The sequence below is a fragment of the Athene cunicularia genome, assembly GCF_003259725.1.
Source record: "Athene cunicularia isolate RWA chromosome 3 unlocalized genomic scaffold, athCun1 chr3_part1, whole genome shotgun sequence".
Classification (NCBI taxonomy): Eukaryota; Metazoa; Chordata; class Aves; order Strigiformes; family Strigidae; genus Athene; species Athene cunicularia.
Window position 1 is genome coordinate 7,574,233 of NW_020799097.1, and position 27,455 is coordinate 7,601,687.

General features: G+C 38.5%; 2 protein-coding genes across 2 annotated transcripts in view; one reads left to right on the top strand and one right to left on the bottom strand.

The window, feature by feature from the left end:
- Positions 1-154: 154 nt before the first annotated feature.
- Positions 155-3,261, top strand: MRPL19 (mitochondrial ribosomal protein L19; the record flags this gene model as incomplete). The annotated part of the gene is made up of 5 exons (XM_026846434.1): positions 155-282; positions 723-841; positions 1,379-1,513; positions 2,355-2,536; positions 2,929-3,261. Coding segments are annotated over 5 exons (780 nt in total), but the record flags the coding sequence as incomplete, so codon positions are not given.
- Positions 3,262-3,733: 472 nt separating this feature from the next.
- Positions 3,734-27,455, bottom strand: part of GCFC2 (GC-rich sequence DNA-binding factor 2) — a 24,380-nt gene continuing 658 nt past the window's right edge. The window contains exons 2-18 of the mRNA XM_026846435.1: positions 26,668-26,778; positions 24,571-24,732; positions 23,687-23,905; positions 22,617-22,702; positions 20,993-21,108; positions 19,080-19,266; positions 17,795-17,918; positions 15,958-16,036; positions 14,652-14,764; positions 13,740-13,939; positions 13,154-13,307; positions 12,768-12,889; positions 11,487-11,563; positions 10,668-10,734; positions 6,211-6,357; positions 5,738-5,862; positions 3,734-5,412 (exon numbers count right to left, since the gene is read on the bottom strand). Coding sequence (XP_026702236.1) covers positions 5,298-5,412; positions 5,738-5,862; positions 6,211-6,357; positions 10,668-10,734; positions 11,487-11,563; positions 12,768-12,889; positions 13,154-13,307; positions 13,740-13,939; positions 14,652-14,764; positions 15,958-16,036; positions 17,795-17,918; positions 19,080-19,266; positions 20,993-21,108; positions 22,617-22,702; positions 23,687-23,905; positions 24,571-24,732; positions 26,668-26,778 — 2,204 coding nt within the window. The 3' untranslated portion in view covers positions 3,734-5,297. The remainder of the gene's footprint in view (positions 5,413-5,737; positions 5,863-6,210; positions 6,358-10,667; positions 10,735-11,486; positions 11,564-12,767; positions 12,890-13,153; positions 13,308-13,739; positions 13,940-14,651; positions 14,765-15,957; positions 16,037-17,794; positions 17,919-19,079; positions 19,267-20,992; positions 21,109-22,616; positions 22,703-23,686; positions 23,906-24,570; positions 24,733-26,667; positions 26,779-27,455) is intronic.

A 27,455-nucleotide genomic window follows, 5' to 3' on the forward strand; every position in this document is an offset into this window, starting at 1 on the left:
GGCCTGTCCTCGGCCCTCAGCGCGCCCCGGCGCGTTGTGCCGCGGGAGCGGGTGGGGGTGTCCTCGGTCGGGGTGACCCTGACCTGCTTTGCGGCGGAAGATCCCGAACCGCGCACTGTTGGGGCAGTTCAACTTGAAAACACGTTTGTAAAAAAATTTCCTTTTTACAGGGTGTTTTTCTTCCTCAAGCTGCCGCATTAGCAGCGATGGAAAGCCAGCAACATTTCAGCCGCCTCCAAAGCCCATCATTATCGACAAGCAGAAGCAGGGACTGCAGAGGAGGTAGGGTGTCCTGGTGCTTCTCACAGTAGGCCTGTGTTCAGGTGTGCTGTCAGGCTGGTAATTCTGTGAGCCCCTTCTTAAAGCTCCAGGCCATTATTGTACAAAAAGTATTTGCAAAATTCTACCAAAAAGAATTCATATTAAAATATGCTTTTTAAAAAAACTCTTAAAATACTCTATAGAGTTCCTGAAAGCAGTGAAACAGGAAAAAGTATGTATAATTCTAAAGACTTCTGCAGATTTTGGTGATGTGCGATGTTTTTCATCTGTTAAAGGCATGCATCTCTTTAGTATGGCACAAGGTGGCAGGGACATCGGCCATGTGTCCGCCTTTGGCTTAGACCTTGAGATCAACTCTTAAGTGCGTTCGTTACTGTTTGTGAAATGGAGCTGCCAAATGCTTTTGTTTTACACTTACAGAAGTTTGGATTTTCTTACAGGTTCTTGAGCCCTGAATTTATACCTCCGAGAGGGAGAACAGATCCTCTTAAATTTTTTATAGAAAGAAAGGATATGATACAGAGACGGAAAGTCTTCAACATCCCAGAGTTCTATGTTGGTCAGTAACAGTGCTAGAGCTTTCATAATTTCATCGGTATTTTTCATAGGGTTGGATGGTAAAAGGTGTAGAATATCATAGAACATCACAGCATCAGATCTGTTAGATCAACTAGTATGTGTTTCTGTACATACTACTTCGTATTTTAATTCCATGTTTACATTCAGTTTCCATTAGAAGTATAATACTAATGGGTTTCTTATAGGTTTTTTTAATCCTGGCACTTTAGCATTTGGTTTACCAGTAAATCTCAATAAAACAAAATACATTAGATTATTTGTATTCAGTTTGCATAATGAAGAGTAAAAATTAAAGGTGAAGGTGTAAAGGTAGAGAAGCTTCATAGTTAACCTGCAAAATTTCTTTAACATACATTGATTCAGGGCATGTTAAAGTTTATTGTTTCTGAGTTTTCATGGAAAACAAAACATTTTCAAAATGAACCTAAATGCATGCACTTTGTCTGACTCTCTTCCCGTGTTTTGGTGTGTGTTTACTTGAACAGACTGTTTATTTTTCTTCTTTTTTTTTTGACAGGCAGTATACTTGCCGTTACTACTGCAAATCCATATGCCAGTGAGAAAGCCAGCCGGTTTGTAGGCATCTGCATTCAAAGAGGAGGAAAAGGACTAGGTGCTACTTTTGTCCTTCGGAATGTCATAGAAGACCAAGGTGGGTTTTTAACTGTGGTAATTATGATAGAAATGTTAAGCAAAAAATTTTGTGTGTGTGAAGGGATATCTGTTGTAGAAATTTAGTCTAGAGAGAGGGTGACAATAGATTAAAGTGAAACTGTGAGTCTGCTTACGAGGGGATGCTGCAGGTTTAAAACTCTATACACAGAGATGCTAATGTGCCATATATTTGAAGGTGTGGAAGTGCTTAGTGATTTTTGTTGCCCGTATACTTTTTAGATCTGTATTCTGAGGAGACTGAATGTGACCCACAATGGTTGTGCTTGTATTTAAGCCTGAGAAGTCTTCTGCCAGCCATGTAAATACTAGCCCAGTTTGAGCGCTGTGTATTTGCATGAACTGGGGATGTATGTGTGAACTGTTTAAAAAGTGACAGATTAGTAGTATTTTGTAGTAGGTTCATACTCTGATTTATGACAAAATGAGGGGAGATGCAAATACTGATGTTCTGAGAGCAAATATTAAAGGGGTGGGTGTCTCTTTATCTATATTACACATACAGTGAGAGAGGCAGTAACAGCTCTTGGAACCAAAAGGGAGTGAAGTTTAAAACCCAAGCTCATCTTCCTTAAATTCCAGCCATTCAGTGTCACTTAAGCCATACTGTTACCAAAGACCTGACTTAGAAATCTGCATTTGCCTGTGCAGACACAATGCACATGTACAACCACGTGTGCACGCAGCACTGTATAGTGTAGTTCTCTGTATAAGTAAAAAACAGTTCTTGAATAAGGGATGTATAATACTTAAGAAATACTAATTTGGTGTTAGTATTTCTAACGAATTTGGTTTATTAAACCAGACTTCCTCTCTCTAAGGTGTTGAAATATGTTATGAACTGTACAGTCCTCGAATCCAGGCGATTGAGGTTTTGAAGCTGGAAAAGAGGCTGGATGACAACTTGATGTACCTGCGAGATGCCCTCCCTGAATATAGTACTTTTGATGTGAATATGAAACCCGTGTCTCATTTAGAACATGAAGAAATTCCTGTAAACAAGGTAGGAGTCACATGTTTCGGAGGGAGAGTGGAGGATCATTTAGGTACCTTTTGTATCTGACTAATATCCTGAAAGGGCATTAAACAGCTCTTTGCTATGTTAGTTACAGGGTGACAAAAGTATACATTCCTTAGTTAGGAACAGGAGTAGAACTAAAAAAGATGAGTTAACTTCAATTTATTCAATTTACAAGATACTATAACAAGTCATGTGGACACAATTCATTTTCTTCTAAGAGTATGAAGTAGTAGTTCCTTAACATGCTGACAAATTGGTCTGTTTTACTTCTGTTAGAGTAGCAGTTGTCTCACCTTTTGCTAAGCTCACAATCAAATTCTGATTATTTGATATCTTTTGATTTTTTTTCCTTTTTTTTTAATATTTCACCCTAGCTCCAGGTACGAATGAAACCTAAGCCGTGGTCAAAACGGTGGGAAAGGCCAAAATACAATATAAAAGGAATAAAGTTTGAGCTACCTGAAACAAAAATGAAAGAAGCACAGAAGTGGAGCAAGCCATGGCTAGAGTTTGATATGCTGCGAGAATATGATACCTCAAAAATAGAGGAAAAAATTTGGAAAGAAGTGAGTGAAGCGCTTAAAAAATAGGGATAGTTTTTGCAGTCTAGGAATTACTGAGAAGATTAATATTAACTTTAAATTTACTGTGTGGAATATCAGTTGTCAAGTTTTGTATATATGCTGGCACAATAAACCTTTCCAGAAGATCTCAAAGTATACAAACTTTTGTGGTTGAACACTATGACTTTGTCCCTGAAAACAGCCCCTCCTTTCTCTGAGGTGCATAATACTGTGTTCACCCCTTCCTTGGAAATTGGAAGCCTCCTTTTTTAAATAGATTTAACGAGGGGTTTGTATCACCCAGTCAAGTGAGTTGTGTTGTCATTTCCAAATACTCCTGTTACTTCTCTCTTGAGAGACTAGGCAGTGGCCAATCGTAGAGCTGCTCGACTCAAACTTCAGAAACAGGCTATAGCAGGGAAGGAGACATAACCATCCAGAGTTAGTGCTGTTTAGTTTTCCCATTTAAAGAAAAATGTTTCTGAGAGAGCAGTAATACTGATCTGACAACAGAGCAAATACCAATGCTCTGAGATCAATTTTAAAGAATTAAGACAGTTTAAGCCAAATCCTGTGTTAGTGTAAGGTTCATGATGAAGTGTTCACAAAATGTCAGTGTAGGTTCTCAATACAGGACAACTGGTTTCATAAAACTATTTCCATAGAAGCACAGAGGGGTTAACTGCCTTCCCATGCTTACAAGTTACTACAAGTAATCTTTCTTCCAGAAAGATTGATCTACAGAGCTAAGGTGTGGTAGAGTACCTATTGTGTTTTTATAGTAGCCCAAGGCTACCTTTGCCTCATCCCAGCTAAAGGAGAACAAGAGAAGGCAGTGAGATCATGAGGTTGGGGGGATTGCTGATCAGCTACTGCATATTTGTTGGCATTAAGAGGAAAAGCAACAGAAATTTAATTAGAAAGCAGGAGTTACATTATAACTCCTATCTCCTGAAGTGAGGGCTAACACAGGTTTTTTTCAATACCTCTAACAACATTCTTGTCACATGTTAAAGAATTCAACTGTACGAGTCTCATTAACACAGCAAAATACTTTATTTTCAAAATAAAATTATTTTAAAAGTCTTCTTTTGTCTGTAACACTGTTCAAAGCTATTTACAGTTAAAATGTTACAAAAATATATTCTTAACTTAAAAAAATAGAAAAGAAATCACAGGGATTAAGTTTGCAAGAATTAAATTCTAGTTCCAGATTGTGGAGATAGTCACAAGTAAACATACAGCATCTGTGATGCACTACAGTTTCTACAATAATGCATCCTTGTTTTATAACTTTGTGTATTTGCAATAAAGTTATGAAACATTAGACATCTAATAAGGGTATGATAAAATAAGGTTCAGTAGATCTTGCTGGGAAGGAAAAGGCAGACTTTCCTAGAGTCAGTTCCTAGAAAGCAACTGAAGTTGTTCTTGTGCTTCTCATCATCAAGATGTTCGTTATTAAAAGCCTGACAAAGTAGGATGGGTGACAACACTAGCTCGGAGCACACGAGTTCAGTCTGTATCACTTGGATACAAAACTCCAACACACATCAGACATTATCTTCACTGCGTGTTTGCTCTTTCCCAGACATTCTCCTGTGCAGCTCTTACCTCACTGAACCCACATTTACCATCAGTAAACATTCATCAGACTCCTGGTCTGCACACCAGCTTCCCTTGTTTCTGTACCAGGGTCAAACCGCTGCAACACTATAAACTTTTTTTTCCACTAGAAATGGCTTAACAATAACTCCACCAAAAAATCATTGTGGACCACAAGTTAAAAGAGTTCAGTGACTGCTGGGTCAGGGTGATATGTGGCAATTCATACTGAAAATAGCTTGTAAAGTTGTCTAGTGGACAGCAGTAATAAACTTTACAGGCACCTTCTATCTTTCCAAGAACCCTTACAAAAAGGGTAAGACAATAAGGTACTGTCATACATTTTAGAGTGCCTGAACCAATCACTTTTCCTGTGACAACCGTAACTTCTGAAAAGATTCCTTAACCTAGGAGCAGATGGCAGTTAAAGACATTTGGAAAAAAAACCCTCAAGTACTTAATGGTAAGACAGCGATAACTACATCTTTGAGTAGGCAGGATTCACTAATTTCATATTAGAACTGGTTTAGTGTGAATAGCAGGCTTGTTTCAGTAATACGTCACTTCAAAAATATCTATTTCCCAATCATTGGTTTAAGGTGTTCAAGTTTATACTCTTCAATGAAGTCTTCAACAATACGAAGAGCTTTGACTTTCACCAGCAGGAGAAGAACTTCTTTTGTTTCATCACTAAAAAAAAAAAAAATACATAGCAGCACTTTAATGTACCTAAGTACACTTTATTAAGAAGTCATGTATCATTCCTTGGCCACTTGGCATCGGGTGATCTTGGCTACACTGATCACTAACAGCACCCAACATCTAATGCCTCAAACTATCCCATTAAACTAGAACTGCAGAAGCACCCCTTTACATTATGAACTCCATCTTTTGTTTTACGTACGTGACAAGAACACCCTTGAAAGTGTCAAATATGAAACTTAAGGAATTTAAGAAAGATTTAACAAAGTATTCAAGGAAGTGCTTGAACCCCAAGAAAAGCCTTATCTATTACCTGTGGTTATTCTTGTGTAGTGTACGGGCACATCGCAGCAAGTGCTGGCAGAAGTTCCGTAATTCGGGGAGAGTTGATCCACTTTTAAGATCTTGGAACCATCTTTCTGAGAAGCATGCAACCACCTGTTCACCACAAATAAAAATATTTGAAAAAAGTTTAGAAATTCTTTCAATATACCCAAGTCATATCACTTCTGGCTGGGACTTTTTGCAGGTTCAGTCATTATTAGTAGTGTGTTTTTTCTTTGAAACCAAGATTGATTATCCCTACAACTAGTTATTCCTAAGAAACCTATGGACCAGTGTTTGCTGTAAAAGGCTTTTATGCAACAAAGTCAAAAAATTTTTTTTTTAAATTTAAATGTTGTTTAAATTTTAATTTTTTTAAATAGTCTATCTTCAGTTTCAACTCCTCTTTATGAAAAAACCTTTCAGCATACACCCTCTTCCAACATACATGTTATCTTTTACCTTGTTACACTTCTCTGTATGATCTGGCCCTGGTGGTGTGTTTAAGAGGATCAGAAGGAGGTAACGATTCAGCAACTTGCTCAGTCCCAAATCACGGAGTATATCTTCTTGTACAATCCCATCCCAAAGAAGAACATTGGAGAGCAGCTGCAGTAATGAAGAAACAGGGAATACATATACCTGGTGGCTGGAAGTGTGCCAACACACACTATTAGAAGTTTTATGCAAGTTAAAGATAATATTACATCCACCCAGTTTTAGTACTCAAACCCCAAGATTCACACTCTCCAAACTTATTGTCAGACAGCCACTAATAAGCTGTATATAGTAAATAACCTTATCAAGAAAGATAATTAATTTCACTTGTGTGGAGGTGCAATTCCACCTCTCCCGTAGCTGATGTGATTTCCCCACCTCTCCTGGGCCACACACCAAGGCAGTACAGACTGCAAAGGGCAGCAGATCAGGGCACTAAGGCCCCCCTCAATGAGCCTGGCTCCTGCTCTCCCTATCGCTTGAGCACAGTAAGAACAGTCCATCACCTCCTGACAGCCTGGTACATATGCACCTGCCACGTGGCCGAGGGAGGGTGTGATAAAAGAACTGCACATCCATCAAGTGGTGGAAAACACCAGAATTACTTCATCACTCAGGCTGGGCTGGAGTGGAAAAGTACCTGACAAAAGTCAATTAACTTGGATGCTATAAACCACAACTCTCAGCAAGACCCTTTCAGCTCTCCTGGATCACAGTGGGCCTGTGACCAGCATCTCCCCTGCGCTGGGACACCTCTCAGGTATCAACTGCTCGAAGCACCATCCACCAACAGAGCCAACAGGAGGCCAGGGTGAAGTCAACCCTCTCAAGACTCAATTATCACCTGTTGAGGAACACCAATGCATTGTAAGTATTTAAACTCAAGGAGGGAAATTGTGACTGTAGGCTAGTTTCTCTTTCACCCACCTCTCTACCTATCTCTGTGTTTGGATATACACAGTTATTTTCATGAGTGTGAGTACATACATCTTTCACTGGATCCAAATATTTCTGTCCGTGTGTTTGTGTATGAATATACATATATAGATAGATTTAGGACACCTTATAGTAAGTTAGTGTGAATCTTGTCACTTTCAAACCTGTACTTAAGTTGCTATTTTAATCATTAATCAGGATAATACTACACGCAATCCCTCCTAACACAATGAGATTGGTAGCCATGCAGCAGCACAAAGAGATCTCTTTGTAATTGATATCAGTATTATTAGGTACTGAGAGTTTTCGCCTGTTGCCTCTATCACTATAAATCCCTACAATTGTCTTTTTTAAGTCTGATGTAAGAACATGACTATTTTTTCCCTTAAATCAGAACAGTTAATTTTCAGGTAACTATTAACCTCAAGGTATTTTACCCTCACAGACACAGCCTGCTACCTCTGCAGTCACCAGTCAAAAAGCACTCACAAAACCCATCACTTCTTCACATTTCTCTGGAGTATCTGATGGGACACTTCCATCACAACTGAAACACAGATCAAAGGAAAAGGAGTGCTTCTACTGGCCAGCATTAACCAGGAAAGTACACGCACAGTAAACAAGAAGCACATTTTGAGCTACACTGGACAAGTTAGACAATAGCAGGGTACAAACACTGAACTGCCATCACCTGTACTTCTGCATTAGAAGAGCTCCTGGCTCACTTCATGTGAGAGACGAACTAAACAGCCTGAGAAAGCAAAAGTTGAGGCTGATCCAAGAAATGCCTCAAATACTCGCAAAACAAAACTGTGAGTCACAGGGTGTACAGTGTGGAGGTCGAAGCTGATAAGGCTGCCTGAATAACACAAGATACAGCTGGAGGAGGGAGCCCTGTGGAGACAGGACAGCCCTGCTCTGGGGCACATGGGCAAATTTCAAGGGCCATCTGTCCAGTGAATGACCTTTGCTTCCGTACCCACAAAATCCATATTAAAGTTAACACCCCTCAATATGCTAACGAGGGCTAACAGGATCATGCTAATTACATCATCCCATGAAACACCTTACCCCTCCTCGTACATGGGATACATAGGTATGTGGGTCAACCTAGGGGATGGACCCAAGGGGCGGGGGGGAAAAAAGGGGGGGGCCTGGAGAGTGTAGTGAAGCGAAGACGACAGATGCCAGCGAAGAAGACAGCCGCCTCCTGGAACCCTCACCGGCAGGATCAGCACAGGAACCCAGACCGGTGATCTGTATTCCCCCATTCCCTCTATCTCCCTCTGTTCCCATTGAGAAATGCAAGGCATATTGTATTGCTTGCCACAATTTGCTACATACTTAGCCAATTATAGTGTGTTCAATTAGTACACTGTGGGTAGTTAATAAATGCTTGGACTTTGAGACTCATCTCACTGCTGTCTGCTCCGTTGTGGATTTGCAAATCTGAGTCATTTGTCTCCCTCATCTGAGAGGGACGTGACACTTCTCACCCAAGCCAATTAGTATTTTTCCGTACAATTTATGGACATGGATTAGAGGCTATTTCTAATAAGCACTGTGAAGACAGCAACCCGTATTGAAAGACAGGGATTGACAGCACGAACAGAGGGCTGATCAACAGCAGCGGGTCTCAGCACCAGAGAGCAGGCTCAAGCACAGATGAGTAAGTCCCAAGAGTTTAACACAGATGAGCTGCAGTACTACCTACGCTGGGGTGACTGAATTCACACCTCCACTCCAAAAAAATTTAAAAAGTGACAATTATCCAACAGATATACAGAGCAAGAGCACTTTAAACTTCTCTCCATTATCTCACTCCTCCCAAGATGACTCCTGTGACAGTGACGATAGAAATCAAATCTAAAAGGAGAAAACTTCGGTCTGCAGAGGAAAGCACTCAGGTCTGACTTCCAGGAACACACGTGTCACAGTCCTAGAAGGTGGGATCAGAACTGCAAGTCTGCCTTGGTTTTTACTAGATGTCCTAACCCCTAAGGATTAAGGTCCCCCTTGCTTTCTCTTCATCTGTCCACGACAGATTCCTGCACAGAGCTCACCCCAGGAGCAGAGGTAGCAACTCTTTCGCCAAACAGACCTTAACACATCCAACTTTCCGGGTTTTTCAACAAAAAGGAAGCTCTGCATCATGACAACAGGAAGCCTTTGCAGGGCTAGGCATCATGAATAGCAGGGCAACTGGAATACTGTCTGAGATTTTAATGGGGTTTTATGCATCTAAATCTCATCTTTGGTAAGAATCCAAATCTACTCAGAGTAAACACATCTTCAGTGGGAACTGAATCACAGAAATTCCCAACTCAGCACCCCAAAAGTAAAAACTATACTGATGTGCTTATATGAACACACAGTGATCATATTCTACAGTAAGGGTTCGCATAACTTAACGCCACGTCATAAGGCAAACAGCCATCTTCTGTGACTGAGCTGGCCACATATTAGCCCCTTTCCCCCCCATTATTAGGCCATGAAGGTCCTGTGCACCAAGGAGATGGAATCCAACAGATTTCTTCCCCTCCCTGTCAGCCTCAAAATTCCTGGGCTCCAGGCTGCCCACTCCCCTTCTTACCAGCCTTAAAGGTTCCGGGCACCCAACCAACCCAGTGGTGGTGATGACCTCATCACACAACAGGGATACGTAACAGCTCACAGAGCACTGTCTAAAACAATCAAGCAGTTACAAGTCCTGAGTGGAACCTGCACCAGAACCGCTGCTGGACAGTGAGACCCATAAGCCCACCTTGTGGCCCCAGATACCTCCACCATCCTCTGCTTCCTCTGAGGACTGACTCATATTCTTTTATGTGTTTCTAGTCTAGATCATGACTGTCATATTATTGATGCTGCAAGCCAAATATTAAGATTTGGCTGGACCTGCAGAGAGTCCAGGTGATTGGGAACCATAAGCTAAGCTGTGCTATAAATTATGCTACACTACTTCTAAAATAGTGCCACACCTGATTCCAATTATAAAAATACTGTGCTTCTCTGATCATAAAATGCTGTGCTGATCATAAAATTCTGCTAAAAAAAGCAGCTTAAATTGTACCTACAACTTAGTACTATCATCATTCTGTCCAGGATCCCCAATAGATCCTGTCTGTCCCCGTGGTGGTGAGTGACAATGACTAACTAATATGATCTAAGGCCAACACGCCTGGCTGACCCTACTCAAGGCAAAAAAATGAACCAGCAGGAACAGATGGTCAGATCAAAGTCTCTTGCAGAAGATGTACCAGTTGGGTAAACAGAAATAAAGTGCTCATTTGTAGTTCATTCTTAAATCATTACATGCAGGCTGCACAGAGAACACATCCTTCACTGAGAAAAATGGTTATCCATCCTAATAAAAATGTATTAATCTCCCAGGAATCAGACTTGCCTGAGATGTATTTCCTGTCTGCCTGCAAAACATTTTCACTAAAATGAATTCCAAAGAAAAAAACCTTGTATTTTCTCACCTTAACAGCTGACCAAAAGCGTCTTTCTTGAAATTTTGAACATAGTGATGACTTGTCTTCCACAGTGCTGCTCATGGAAAGAAGAAAAAGTTAAAAGAAGGATTTTTAATTTGGTTTTAGAAGAAGATAAACAGATAATTTATCTCTTAAGACACTGATGAATGTTAATTCTGGCATTCTTTCAGCAGCATCAGCCACAACCAGAATAAAGATCTAGGGAAACAGCTGTCAATTTGAACCCATTATAATACAACTACTACAAAACAACTACCAATTGGAAACACCTGTGTCTACTTTCATGGATTCAGATCAAAATAGCATTGCTCAGAACTAAACATCCTACATCAGCTTTAGCAAAGCTTCTCTCCTAGCTGTCTCTTAACCCCACATCTCCCAGACTCCTACTTGCTCCCACCTTTGAAATAGTCTTCAGTTACAAGCATCCACAGTAAAAGCCCTTAGCATATTTTAGAAATGACAGGAGGAATTGAGGGACAATACACATGACACTAGACCACCTAAACTAACACAGGGCCTCAGATGTAAGTTGCTATGCTACAACCACCCTGTGGACCTCATATTAAAAAACTTTTTGATTACAAGAGTAGAAAAGCATTGTCAGTGGAGTTACCCTTATTAGAAAGAGTTCATAAACAGGAATAAGGCTTCATAGCCTTTCCTGTAATAAAACAGTAGAAGGCATGTTTGTTCCATTAGCTGTCAATGGATGTCTACAATACTTCATCTACATCTGTGGGGGAAGAGGGCAGAAGAATTAGAAAAAAACAGAAGGTTAAAAGAGTCCCAGAGTCAGCTCACCTTTTAGGATATAGAGGAATAAAGACATCTTCCTCTATGGATTTCTTCATTCTTACGACAACCATGTTGATCAAATCCTATGAAAAAAGAATTATTAATATATCCTCACAAGAAAGACTTTATCTTCCATTTGTAACAACTTCAATGGTTGTTTTGTTCATCCAGAACTGTAGCATCTTAGAGGTAAATAGAGTTGCCACTTGTATATAATACACACTGAGACCATGAATACATTAAAAACAGTAGACATATCACAGCTGTAATTCTCTATAGGGTTAACCTAAAGGATTTTTTTTTAAGATGAAGTTATTTCCCTAAGTAAGGGCTTTTTTTTTTTTTTTCCATGTTAATTTGCAAGGCAGCAGGAAAACTGTATATTTTAACAACAAAATGAGTTATGCACATAGGATCTCCATGAAAAGCCATGAAATTCTAGGTTTAAAAAAAAATCATCACCATAGCTAGGATAGTACATGGTTTTAGGGATCATGCTTTTAGGTGTTATAGATTGCCACCCACCTTTCTTTTAAAGCCTATTTATTTATTTAAAGCTCTGGTTTGGTTTACTTCCTATACAAACAGTATCACGGCTAATGTCAACTGTACCACTTCAAGTCATGGTTTCAAATCATCAACCTCTGGAAGGCTCAGTTGGAAGGCATACACATTTTCTTAAGAGTATTTCTTTTCCTACTAGGGCCTAAACATCCAGCAATTTCACCAGTTTTATACTAGATAAACCTCCACATTTACCTCAGAATAAAACTGGAATCAGGCTGAAGAAGGGCATGCTAGAGTGACTACGCATATAAAAGTAATTATTAAAAGATTGCTAAGATTACAAAGTAGTATTTATCCTACGCAATTATTTAACATTTGGGGATTTATAAGTTTTAAAATTCTAGATCTACTTTATAAATAAGTACTTAGGAAGGTGAACACGAGAGCATTATTAGCATTTAACACTCAAATTTGAGACATAATTAAATGCAAATCTAAATTCTAATGAGATTAGATCTATGATCAGATTCTTGATAGGTACAGACAGAATTTTTCTAGGAACAGGAGCTAATTTCTGCCTCAAGAGTGTCCCATCTCCCATAATCTTCATTAAGAGCAGCATCAAAGAGCTGGAAGTTTAACTTAAATCTTCTCAATATAAAGTGGCAAAACAAACAACTAATCAGGACCAAACAACATCAGGACGATTTTCTAAGTGCCCATAGGAGCACACACAGTAGATTAAAGTTCTCCCTTCCCCAGCACCACAGGAGATTTTACCTCTTTTCCTCGACTGCATTCATTTTTGGAAAGGACTTGTTTTTCAAAGATGTGATTGCAAAGTTGTACAAGGTTCTTTGTCTGTGAAGTAGATAAAGGATCCCACACACTCTTTACAAATGCTGAAAAAAATAGGGATTTATTTCATTCACAATATGCAAGTATTTATCTGCTCTAGTTTCAAGGCATTACAATGTAACAGAAGTAACCATACAAAAAGCAAAACCTCCCACAGTAATCTTAAGAGGAGCCTCACTCTGTGGAACTAAGTAATCACTACATCTCAAAGCACCATTATATAACTACCATTCTTTGATAGCTATCAGTTTTATTTAAGGTTTGACTGCCCAGCTGCAGTGAACATTTTCAAAACAATCTTAATATACCTGTGATTTTGGGAAGAATAGTTTTTTCAACCACTCTAGGCAAAACTTCTTCATCAGGATCATCATCCCTTTTTGATTCATGTGTGTTTTTGGCACCACTGAATTCTTCTATAGCTCTGAACCAGGGCATCTCTTCCAGATCCATAAAATTCTCCTGGAAGATCATTCCTGTTAGTCATTCAGCTGGTCAGGATTAAAAGAAAAGCTCCATCCAATGATACCACAATTTCCACTTAATTTGAGATCCACTCTCATCACTGAATGGATCAAAACAGTGAATCGGGAAAACTAGATTTAAAGTTAGAATTTAAAGGATGGGATTGTTAAAGTGTCTTCAAAGAACTCTGAACAAGAATTCTTTTTACACAGGGTGTTGCAAAAGGGGCTGGAGGTAAGGGGAAAGGAAAAAGTGAAGGAGATTCCAACCACATTCTTCAACTTGAGACCAACACTGCATCCTTTTATGATTTCGAATGCACGGTGCAATGTATAGGAATAAAAAAATAAAATCTCATTTTTCATATTATTATAATACAAAAACACACATATACTTTTTGAAGAAAACAAAGTCAGCTGATGCACCTACCTCAAGAGGATTCCAACTGATTAACTGAACTCTGATCAATGGATTTAATATCTTAGGCAGGCAGAAACTGATATAAGCATCACAGTAAGTGTCAGGAAACTTCTCTTTCCATTCCTGGAATTTCAACAGGATTTTTCTGATGTCACAAAAATCTGCATGTACATCTTCAAAGACTTTCCTACTATCCTCTAAAACGTTATCTATGGATAATATTCATTGGGAATAAAAAGAAACAATCACAGAACTTATTGAGGCATAAGCTGAAGAGTTCATTCATCTATAGCATATAAGAAATATATGATAATTGCATTTGTCATTTATCTTTGACACACCTGACACTGAAACAGGCTTTAAAACCAGCTCCCTGGAAAACCCACTTTCAGAAAAAAATACTGTCAGAAGACAAAAAAAGGCAAGTTTCTTCATGATCTGTTCCACAGATTTATACAGCCACTGTGTTTCAAACTTTATACCACAACGATAAAACTTCAGACATGAAAACCCTTCTGCTGTTATCTGGAGAAAAGGTACTATGCCTTTCCCTGCTCCTACTCATCTGTTCATTCAAGGCAATTAAAACACCAAACTAAACTTACTCTATCTTTAGAAAATAAACTGATTATAGAAAACACATTGTAGCATTGAACTGAGTACTAGCAGATCAGCTTTGTCATAATCTAAAATAGAGTTTATTTCTAGTTGAAACAGTCATGTGTAATGCTACCACCATATAACTCAAACCAAACTATACACCTATTCTTCCCAAGTCTCTCTGAATGCATTTCTCTTCTACAGTGTGTAATTAAGAATATGCAACTCAAAGTATTTATTCCACCTTTCCTAAAACAAGTACATCATAAAATCTGTCAAAGAGATTTTGTTCTAGGACATCACAGTAAGACTGTCACCAACCTCTGTTCTTCTGGAACTCCTTCACCTCTGGCAGGCTCAGCTCATCGTCACTCGACATGCCTTCATGGTGATCAGCTTCTCCTGAACACTCTCTCACTTGCCGTCTGCAAGTCCTGTATTTTGTAATAAACTCAGATGAGTTATCTTCTCCCACGTATGAAGAAGGAAGCTTAATGAAAAATTATCTGACTTCAAAAACTGTACTTAAAGTTGAAAGAGCAACAGCCTAAGGAACCACAGTGAGGAAGCAACAGTAATTATGTAGCCACAGGACACAAACTGTGAAAGGAGGAGGGAACTTAGGAACTGACATAAAAGAGGTTGTAGCAATATCTCTGATCTCCCCTACGAACAATGTAATAACTTTTACTTCACCTCATTCCGATCAATGAGGTTAATTACCCATCCCACCTGCAACACTGAACATCTAGCATAGCACTGGACACTGTCTCTGACAGTTTTAGTGAACTACTGAGCCATCAGTCTTTGTCACCTCAGTACTGGATTACTTGTGCAACAACCCACAAAAACTGTGATAGCACCCAAGTGCCAGCTGGGCTCAAAAAGCTATTGCCATGACACCAAAAATCATAACAGGCTGCAAAATCAATAGCTTTCATCTCTGCCACAGGAAAAAGATATACATATGAAAGAGAATCGCATAAATACTTTTATACTGTTATTTACATCAGAGATTAACTGCTTCAAGTGGAAGTTATTACACCATTTTTCATACATTAAAATTCCAAGGTTCTTGCCACTTCAAAGTACAGTTATGGGTTGAGGCACTAATGCAACTGTAAAACTTTCAAAGCTCCCAATTAAAAAAAAAAAAAAAATCAGTAGCAATCTCTGAACACTATAATATCCAAAATGTAGCATGTCTGACCTACACTGATAACAGACTAGGGGTTAGATGTTGCTTTGCATCACTCACCAGCACCTCCCCAGCAGCCACAATACCACCTGGTTTTGCTATCTATACAATAATATAAAAATATATCTGTTTAAGGTCATAATATTATTAAAACAGGAGGGAAAAAGCTCCCCTTGTAGTTTGGCTCACTTAAGACTTGCTAATTTAAAATAATATGATCTATTAGCATTCAGATTCAAATCAACACAAAGAGAATTACATTAGACAGGAAATATGTACCTGCTTTCCAAAACTTCAAGTACTTGGAAACAAACTGGTTTTTAGACTCATTTAGTAATCCTACAGGTTTATATTCATCACTGCATAAATGACAGCAGAGTCAGTACACCGTGCATTTATCAGTTAAGTGCATCTATATGTAATAGCTACCTTCGATGTTCACATACTTCCAGAAGCTGTGTCTTCTCATCACCTTCGAATCCACCATTAGCTGGCTTGTCATTCCCACCTGTCAGAAGACAGAAAACAGCCAAAAATAAAGTGGTAGGATTTTAAAGTTCCTGTTTGTTTGGGTTTTTTTCAAACAAGAAAAACAAAGATTCTCCTTCTATTGTTCTTCATTTGGAAAATAACCAAAGAAAAATCAAACCTCCTGATCTAAACTCTTAACGATCTCCAGAGTAACACACAGTAAATATTACTTGCTAACTACATATAGTCAGATGTGGTTGTTCCCTTATAGCAGTTGATGAAAAGGCGAGTTTGATGATATCCCAGTTGATGCCCACTGCTTCCTAGTCTTGGACAAGGAACTTAAGAGCCTTCCTTCCGCAACAAGTTCTTAGCTGTGTGAAAGGCAAGCATAGGGACCTACCTTCATCCTGCAGGTCAAAAATGAAAAATAAATTAGAGTGACTTCTGAGGTTTGGCTGAACATTATAATAGAAGTTAAATCCCTGATTTACACTATTCAAAAATCATTGCACTTAGATTTCAAGACTAGTCAGCTCCTCACTGCCTCCCGTTATCTGAGTAGTCACTGACTGTCTGACCCCAATTACCCCTACACTGATTCTTCAGTCCAACACAGAGAAGTAGAAACTAGAAGTATTTTCCAGTTGAGGCATTCATTTGTAGCACTATTAGTGCTGGTATGTGCACAACATGCTAAAAAGGTGTACTACTCCTGAAATATTATCATGCAAGAAAAAACCCAGCCTTTCCACTATATTAAATAAAACTAGGAACATAAAAAATAATTAAAAGTGCTGTTTAAAACATGCAAATACAGTTTCATTTGTAATGAGCTGGAAGTAAAATAATTTCAATGGCAACTATTATTATATCTAATAATACATTATTATTATGATTATTATTAAAATACTGTAATTATTATACCCTTTTCTTCTTAACACCTGCTATCAGTCCGCTACACCATTTTACAAACTCATACAGGCTGCTGGGTTTCTCTAATCAGCACTTTATCCTGTGAAGTGAGAAGACTGAACCCATATGATTAGTAGTTACCAGAAACTGCTGCATCTGGCCTCCATCTGTTCCCAGCAGCTCCATGTGTATTGCTCTTAGCTTTGCCTAAACAGTTTCAAACGGTTTGGTTTTGGAGCCTGGGTTCGTTTTAAACAGCAGCAGCTGAAGATTTACACAGCACACAAACAATACATTGGCATGGAAAGAAAAAATGAGATGAGACAGTTGTAATGCTTTTTCCTACAGTGACAAAAAAAAAAAACCCAACAACAAAACACAATTTTGTGTTTGATAAAAATCCTTAAAGAGGCTGCATTCTGTCCTCCCCTGCACGTGTCACCTCCTAGTCATAACGAAGTTTTCAGATCACTCATGTAGCCCTAAAGACACTGTCATGTAAGGCTGATTTTGCCATGTAAGCGCACCGCTTTTTCATATATTTACAGAATCCTACATCAGCAAGCTTTCTCCACCTTAAGACCTACTAGAAAACCAACTATGTTTTTAAATATTGATGGGAAATTGCTGACTTGAATAACTCAAAATTGACAAAGTATTTGGTCATGTTATGTTCACTACTAAACCAAGTAAAACCAACATCATGGACGTTACTGAGGTGAGGATTTCAGCTGACATACAGCAGAAAACAGCTACAGACATTAGAGGAAAGGAGATCACAGGTGAGCATAAAATACTTCACAAAAAAAAAGCAAATGTCTATTTCTGCTCAAAGAGTGAATGTTTCAGTAAAAAAAGTAGCTTTTAACTTCATACTAACCTATCAAATGCTGAATATAAGCAGATTCATTTTTCAGCTCATCTTGCCTTCGTTTCAACACAGACACGGATCGTTGCTGAAGAAGCACATGTACAGCCAATTCTACCTCATTAATGTATTTCAGCTGAAATATAGTAAACAGCAATCAGGTTTTCAAATAAAATGCAATGAGAATGAACAAAAACCAGTTTTCAGTTTTCAGTATTTGGTTAGAACCAAAGTATTACAGATTGAAAAGTACATCTGGAGTTGTTAGTTTTTGAGACTGTTGTGTAAGACTGAAAAACTGAAACTGAACATCAGTTGCTCATCATGGGATTACCCAAGGTTTCACACAAAATGGTTCAACAGGACACTACTGGTATATCTATCTCTTGGTTTGCTTTCGAGACATTAGCCATAGAAGTATTCATTAATTCTCTTTGAAGTTACACAAAGAGGGGTAATGGCTACAAGTTACTCTTGGGAAGATTCAAATTGGACAGAAGAGGAAAATTCTTCACAATGAGAACAAGCAGCCACTGGAATAATCTCCCCAGGGAAGTGGTGGATTCCCCAACATCAGACACTTAAGATTAATCTGGACAGGGTGCTGGGCCATCTTGTCTAAACCGTGGTTTTGCCAAGAAAGTTTGGATGATCCTTTAGGCCCCTTCCAACCTGGTATTCTATGACTGATTCTCTGAATTACAATGCAATCAAGTGACATAAATTAGATTTCATAGCACTATCTGTAGTGGATAGCAGCAGTTTACTTCCACCAAGGCCAAACTTTAGGCAGCTCCTCCCCTTTTTTAAATACACAAAGTCTACAGTTAAGCAACTGATGCAGCTGATGATGTAGACAAATTCTCACACAACTCTAACTCAATCTCAACTCAAACCTAATGTGAAATCCTTACTACCTCTGTTACATCACCCTGAGTAAAGACATTTAGACACATCCCAAAAATGAAATTCAGCTCCACCTCTCATTCAACTTCACCACACTAGTTACAAGACCTGCAGAAAACTCCCTCCAGTATCCTTTTGTTTTCATCCAACAGAATCTAGTGAGACCATAGTTTAAGTCAGCACATCTATACCAGCTTTATCATCACTTTAGGTCAGGGTGAGGGTTGATTTGTTTTCACTATATTTTGTTTTTTGTTAAAAATAAATTCTATCAGAATTTTTAACGTAACTAAGTGGTTTCCCTCATCATTTCCAAACAAAAAAAACCCTTCATCTGTCATTGACCAAATGCACCTTTGTCATCTAAAAAAAAAAAGGAAGAAATACATACTTTTTCATTCAAACAGTTTATCAGGTTTTCTACATATGTTTTCATGGTTCTGTAGAATTTGTAATTCAGAGCTGCATCCGAAGACTTCTCTAATTCCTGGACAGTCATTTTTGAACTTTCAATGTCCTCCATATATTTTTCATACTCCCTCTGGTGGGCACGGTGTACATCCTGTAATGATGTTATCCTAAAAAAAAGGGAAATCCAGACAACTAAAACTATTGCCAAATTAGCAGTTGATACATTCCAAAACATTTTTCCCATTATAATCACATACAAAAATCTTTGCCTGTGCTAACAGCACTTGCATTTGAGCAAATAAGTGTTAAAGCATTTATCCATGCCAACATTTGCACAAGTATGGCATGTGGACAAGCATCATACTCTGGAGACTTACCTGTAACTTAAATGGTGCTAGTTTTGAAAGCACCACTGACATTTTGCCCAGATCCTTCAATATACCACGCTTCCCAAAAAAATAAAAAGCCAAATTGTGTGATATCACGTTAAACGGATTCTACCCAACATAATCTGGATAAAACTACGGCTCTTGTTAGTATGTCCATACTAGTTTAATTACTAGTCTAAGTTGCATGGATAGGAGCAGCTATAAGCATTCCCCATGTGCTCACTACTAAATACAAACCAGCTGAGCACTCTTGCTGCTCATAGGTGGTAAAATCCATGAACCTGGGTCTACAGCTGTCACTATCAGGTAGGTAGCATAGGAATATTCACATCTATTACAACTCTGCCTCTTCCTTTTTTTTTTTAACTCCCTTCCCTCCTTACATATCCCAAGTGACTGCTCAGCTTGAGCAAGCCTATTAATAGAAGCAAGAAATTGACTTATTTCACTTTCTTGAAGTAGAAAACATTTCTCAGTGAAAATAATTGAACTATAGTTCTCTACTGTGCTAGAAATTAAAAAAGCTATTTCAGCATTTAGCATGTTAGCAGGTTCCTCCTCTCCTTGTTATTTGCCAGATAGGTTTCCCACTCTTGATAGCTTTATTTTCATTTTAGTTCTTTGATGTATGTAAATTCCTACTTCATTTAACTCATTCCTTTCAGGCAATTATGGCAAGGAAAGCATGCAATTCTACCAAAAAAAAAAAAAGTGAGTCCAATTTAGTTGCAATCCTTCAAACAAGCAGGTCAATGATGGTCTGTACAAAGCAAAGCATACTCAGAGAGAGTTCAGTCCAAGTCCATAGCACACATTGATGTTTCAGCTGTATAATGTTACTTGTCTAAACTTATCTGAACAGCTGCCTCTCAGTACTCTGAGAGATGACAGGACATGGGCTTACCTTAGGATGCCTGACCCCAGCTGTCTTCCTCACACACCCTCTTGGAGGTTCTCACTTTCACTCCAGTACACTTCAGCTGCCCATAAAACAGCTGCTGAACTGCTAAAAGTCACAGCCTGGCACACTACTGAAAAAAAAACCCAGAGCAGGTTCTGGCGTGACTAAATAGGCTACAGAGAATTTATTGCTGCTTTAGGAAATAATGAGCTATTTTTGCAACTGGTGTAAGAACCACCATAAGGCTGCTAGGATTGCCAGCTCCATCTGCCCTGGTTAAAGTTTTGCTTGCTAGGAAAACATAACACTGAACCAATACTCCTGTCAAAAACTACTAGCAAGCATAAAAAGCTGCTGCCATTTACTTTCTATACTTCTAGTTGACAAAACACTCTTGAAAAAAGTGCAAATGCTCCCCTACAACAAAGCATTGCCAGGTAAAGCTAAAAATTTGTCATATTATACTGGACACCCTAACAGACATATTACACAACCCAAAAATCCTCCACTACTCTGGAAAAAGAGTAAGACTTCAAAGCTGTCATCTCTCATTCTGTGACAAAAACTCAGGACAAAAGTTAAGTTCATAAGAGCAGAATTTACCTTTCAGTCAGTCGCTTCTTCACAATTTCCAAGTTCATGGGTGGTAGAGAAACAGAGGGATCAAACTTTGGTTTAGCTGGTTGAGATTTATGCAGGGAAGCATCACCGTAAGTTTCCTACAAGAATTTTAAGTGTTAATTTTTAATACACCAGTTACACAAGTTTTCCTTCTCCAGCTCTACAGATCAAGAAGATAGATCATTTGAATCCACAAGGCATATGATATAAAGATACATATTTCAATCATGAAATTAAGTACAGAAAGTGTTGCACAGAAAAGTACAACACAAAAGCAAAGAAAACTGAAAATATAAAAACCTGCCTATATATGTTGTATAACAATATACAGTACATACACATATAAACAGCACAAGCTAACTCATAACTTAGGGTACACTTAAGTTGCTGTCTTGATCTGAAATTAATAAACTTTCAATAATCCATAATGCTTCTATACAGACAGCTGAGACTTCACTCGTATCAAGATTATAAATATAAAATGTAGAAAAACTACAGCCAAGTAGTGATCCAATCTGATTTTACTCTTATCTTGCTTTTTAAAAACTATTTGGATATATTTATGATACATTATTTGCCATCTATTAGTCAATTAATATTCTGTTTTCTCATAGTAAACTTTTGATTTCCACACCCTAATATGAATGCTACTTTCTGACAAAGCCAGGGGCCAGAAAACAGATTTTTGACTCTGACAGCTCTGCTTAACTGTAACTAAAAAAGGACTCCACTGAATTTTAGCTTGTAAATGAAAAGACATTTTGCATTCTTAAACAGTAGAAGTTTGTATATTAAAATCTAGCCAAAACACAATCAGTTAAAGCAATCAAGTCCATGACTAACAAGGTCTACTACTAAAAACTGTTGCAGTTTCCTGAACAGTAGAGATTAACAGTTTTCGAGAAACAAGTAGGACCTAAGAACACAAATTACACTGGATTTGAAATTCAGCAGCAGAAAAATGTAACTTTCTCCCAGTGCTCTAACTACTCCCATTTTAAGAGGCAAAAATTTCTACAATTTTCTACTCTGACATAAATGGTTATTCATATTTTCATAGTCTGATCCAGAGTTGGTGATTCAAGACAGAAACAAAACTTCCAGCTCAGCAGAAGATACATGGTTTATTTTTGCCAAATATTTGCCAGAAAAAAAAAAGACAATTTAGCTGAACTGTGAAAAGAGCTCTCAGACTGTTACCCAACAGATATTTAGCATAACAAAAGAATAATTTTTGCTTTGCGACTTTTTCAACGTTTGTATTATTTGCATACTCTTGCTTTCAAGATCCTTTGCAGGGCAGCAAAAAAACCCCACTTTAGGGTTCAGAATTTTGTTCTCTGCTTTTCAGTCTGCCACCACATATGGATACCTGCCTTTGAGGTAGACAACAATACCCTGTGGTTCTGAACTGCTAGACAGATAGTACAGATTTTCATTATCATCTTTGCATATTTTTAATCATCTTTTCACTGAAATAATCAGTGTATAACTTCCCAAAAACCTCTCTAATGAGAGGGCAGGAAGGAGATATGACAGCACTCCAGAAACTCTCTTGCCTATGAGCAAAAAGCAACTTCCAAGTGGTTAGGAAAGAATGTATCACCTGAGAGAGTTTAACGGCTTTCTTTATTTGCTGTTCTTCCCACTTAATTTGTGCTTCATCTTCACTAGATTCATCACTCACAGACACTGGAAGATAAAACAATCATAACTAGACTCAGTAACATCCTTTATTTTTTCCTCCCATGTTCTCCCTCTAAACCAAGAATGGTTCTCCCAACCATTACTTGGAAGTGATAAATACAAAACACAGCAGATGAAAAACCCACAGATGAAGGACTTCCAAACTGAAAGGCAAGGAAGGCTTGGAAACAGCTAGTGGGATTTGTAGAATTCACACCAACATTAATTTCCCCAACATGCTGTTTCTCAGACAACTACTACTGCAGTACAAGGAGCACAAACACCTCATTTTTATGTCTCAAAGCTCAGCTGTGTGTAATACTGTAACACATGTATTATAAGCACAGAGTATGTGACTGACATTAAACTCAGCAAACCCCTGAGTGTTCAAAAAATGTACACTCTACTATAGATACAAATATATCTCATTATCATTAATGAGAACTGCAGAATAAGCTCACAGTTATGCATTCCTTAAATTCCTTATTAAAATAAACCAGTGCTTCATAAACAGAACTATAAGCGGCTATAAGAAAATAAAAGCAATAGAAAAGACAGATATGCTTTGCATGCAATAGGTTTGTTTACTTCTGAAAGGCGGGGTTGGGGTTTGGGGTTTTTTTTGCCTTTTTCAGGTAGAGTCATCACGTCAGTGCGGGTAGAGCACTTGGAAGACTGGATCAGAGGCAGGAGGCAGGACTTAGAGCAACTTTATTCACATTAAATGTGCCTCCTACAAAGTAAGTTTTTTTCAGTCACCAAGGCCAAAAAGAATTTTTTTCATGTTTCTCAAAGTATCCTGCACCACGACATCAGTGAGACCTAAACCAGATTAACGTCCCAACCTCAAGTACCAGCTGTACAGTCTTTTGCCAAATCCCTGAGGAGCAAAGCCTTGCACTGCACTCACTCTTTACCGGACAGTCCCACATTCTTCCAGACATCAGTGTAACAAAGCCACAACCACTGGGAGAAAGAGCACAAACTCACCCATGTGTTCAGCCATTCTCTGCCTCAGAGTTCTCAGTTTGGGAACAAAATTGAGATTCTTCATATCAGACTCATCTTCACTCTCCAAGTCACTGCTTTCTCTTCTCTGAGAGCCCTGATGACTTTTTGAAACATCCAGAGGAAGATAATCAGCCTGTGTCCTGGCTAAGTGACGTTTCCTCCGAGCAGCCTCAATATGAGCTGCACTGGGGATATGACCTGCATTGAAGAGAAAGAAAATCTAAGCAAAAGACTAAAAGCAACACACCGTATCGCTTCTGATGTCACCTAACATCAATAATCACCACAGTTCAGGACCACTGTACAATTCTGAATATAGGACACAAGCTATTTTTCTATTAAGCTTGCTATGTTGAATAAAAGGAGATGGAAAAGCATCCTTAATATTGGCTCTCAGTCCAAAAACAAAGCTCAGACTTTTTTCTTTTAAATAAATTGCTGTGTGCCTGTCTTGTCTTTTCATCTCCCCAAAAGATGAGGATTACTAAACTTAGTGAGTTTACAAAGGAATCCAATGTTTACCAATCAACACAAATGAGGTTATATTTTAATTTCATGAAGGAAATTGTGCATTGTTAAACGGTAATTTTTTTTTGCTGCCTTTCTTCTGAAACCAATGGTCATAATTTCTGATCCATTTCCAAAATTAACACAGAAATACAACAAACATCCGCAACAAAAATATTGGGAAACTGACACTATTCTTTCAGAAGGGTAGCCCTGCTACTGCACAAACAGGATGCCTACACCTCACATGATTTAAACTGAGTGGGATTCACCTCACCTGTCTTAAACAAATGTGAAACAAAACAATGTTGTAAAATAACTTCCTTTAAAAAAGACATACACTCCAGGAAACTAACCTGGTGATAAATCCTTCCCCCTCTGTAGAGACCTGGATTCATTTTCAGACTCTGAGCTGCTGGAGTCCTCACTTAGTGAAGAGTAACTTCCATCCCCCTTCTCCTCTTCGCCTTCACGAGCACCTTTGCTGTTGCCAGTTCTAGGCTCCAACTGACTGATATCTGGTTTAGGGGAAAAAGTAGTAAGATTTGTGATTTCAGTTTCAGTTGCTGGAAGCTGATGTGCCATAACTGGTTACCAGTAACTATTTGCACCTTGCTGCAGCAAAGACTGGTTGCTTATCTATCTCCACTTATCATCAAAACATGTCAAGTTTTCCAACACTCCAAGACAGTAATTTACAAGCCAGTTCTTGTCTTGAATCAAAGCATCTGTGACAGCCCTAAACTACTATGTCCTTCTGAGACAGAGCACATTTACATGCACAAAAGCAATGATACAAGCTCCCAGATGACAACCGATTAATATCCTGACAGTTCACAGCATGTTTGGATTCATCAACCTTAACTTTATAATCTATTTAGGAAGAGGGTTTTTTTTTTTTTAATCATTAGCAATGAGGGAGTTCTTATTTAAACTATAAAGGTTTAGTTAAGTCTGTCTGGTCTCCAATTACCTTCTAATTCTTTACAAACATTGATTTATCTTCATCTGCCACTACATCTTCAGTAAATCATCAGATTACTGAATACGGCACTTTTTATATAAGTATGAGGTATACGTTTGTAAGAAGTCACTAAGAAAATTTACCATCTCATCTGAACCACAAAGGTAATTATTTCTCAAACTAAATTACTTTTATCTAACAGTAGCAATTAGGGTATTATCTGTGAATTGACAGAGGTGTCAAAAGAGGAATAGAAGGAAAGAGAACTTTTAGACAAAGTTGTTTGTAAAACACACAAACCCCAGATATCTCAATAGGAAGATTACTATAGTTGAATGAGACTAGGAATACCACCAGACCAATCAAGGCTATTGACTGTATTAAAGTAAAATATTCAAATATTGTAATAGCACAGTTTAACAACACAAAGTTAATATAAAGTTTTATCCGAAAAAAATCCTACTAATCTCACGTTTGCTCTCAATGCAAGTACTCAGGATCAAACTACATCCTGACAGCACGTCGTGATTTAAACCCAGCCGGCAGCCAAACACCACGCAGCCACCTACTCACCTTCCCACACACCCAGGGAATGGGGGACAGTCAGAGATTTAAGGGTAAGGAGACACGTAGGTTGAGATAAAAGCAATTTAAGAATCAAAATAAAATAGAATTAAAATAATAATGATAATAGTAATAACAGAAAATACAAACAGGTAATGCACAATGTGATTGCTCACCACACACTGACTGGTGCCCAGCCTGCTCCTTGCTAGTAATCCCTGAGAAGAGAGAATCCTGAAACCACCAGCCCAAAAACCCAAGTGGAGCTTCCCGATCAACCTTTATCTACATACTGCGCATGAAATTAGGTGATACAGAATATCCCATTGACCAGTTTGGGTCCGTTGTTTCGGCTATGTTCCCCCCACCAGCTTCCTGCATACCTGCTCCCAGGCAGGACATGAGAAGTTTGGAAATCCCTGATTTCTTAGCAACAACTGAAAACATGAATGTTACCAACTTTCTTCTCATATCAAATCCCATACTGAATCCAAAACACAGCATTATTCTAGCTAATAAGAATGAAGAAAAAAAAACAAAACAATTGGTTCTATCCTAGCCAAAATCAGGACACAGCAATAAGCAGTGGATATTTGCCCCACCGTTCAAAAGATATGATGCTGAGGTATAAATTTATCAGAAGTTTGTTAACTCTGATTCACTACAGGGGTTCTGCACACCCAAGTCTTCTCAAGAACAGCCTCCAAGTTCTGATACTGTTTTACCAAGGTCATATGGAAAATAATTTGAGCACAAATAGTTTTTAACTATAAACCTGTAAAGTAACATTATAAGGATAATCCCAAATTCAATTAACAAGTAAAAAGCATCAAATAGCAGCTTTTGTACATCACTCTTCACTTACTAATTTCATAATATATTCATATAAGTATTCCATAAATATTTCACTGAAAAATGTTCTTACTTTTGCTGTCTTCAATTTCTGTCTGCGCAGGCCGTAGGCTTTCCTTCTTTTGAATTCTAAAGGTCACTTCATTGAAGGATGGTTTTTTAACTTTGAAAAATTCTTCATCACCTATCCAGACAAAACAAAATTATTCTGAATAACGTTAACAGAGAGCAGCATATGTGAATATGTCTTATATAAAAAGCACATGTAATCTGTAATGTGTGCACAGCATAGGGTTTTTTAAGTTCTGGCTGCATTAAGTCTAACTAGTTCTACAGCTTTAACACTCAAGATCCACCACCTCTCAATTTAAAATTGGGCAGCTCAGCCTCCTCAACACAGCAAGGCTGTGCTGTTGAACTGCAGTTCCTCAGCAGTCTGTGTCCATCACAAAGCGACTGTGTGAGCTGCCCTGGCCTGTCTTGTGTCATCGGCCACAAAAGTAACAGCCCAGAAGAGTTAATTCAACGTTTAAGTTCCAGTTATTTAAGCTTGTTCATCGTTAACTAGTTTAGGCATGGAATCACATACTATCTACCTGTTTTCTCTGCTCTAAGCTTTCAAAAGCTCCCCAACCAAAAGCACACAGACACGTGTCACCTTCAACGTGTTTTTGTATGCAGTTCAGTTATAAACCCTCACAACAGCCCCATCCATAATCGAGTTCTCCTATTCTAGGTCACAAAGAGGCATCAAGGCTCCCCGGGTCACCAGCACGGGGCTCAGGCAGGCAGGAACTGTACGCGGGTGCGGAGGAGCGGCCCGTTCACTCAAGCTCCCGGGCCGGTTGCTCCTCCCGAGCC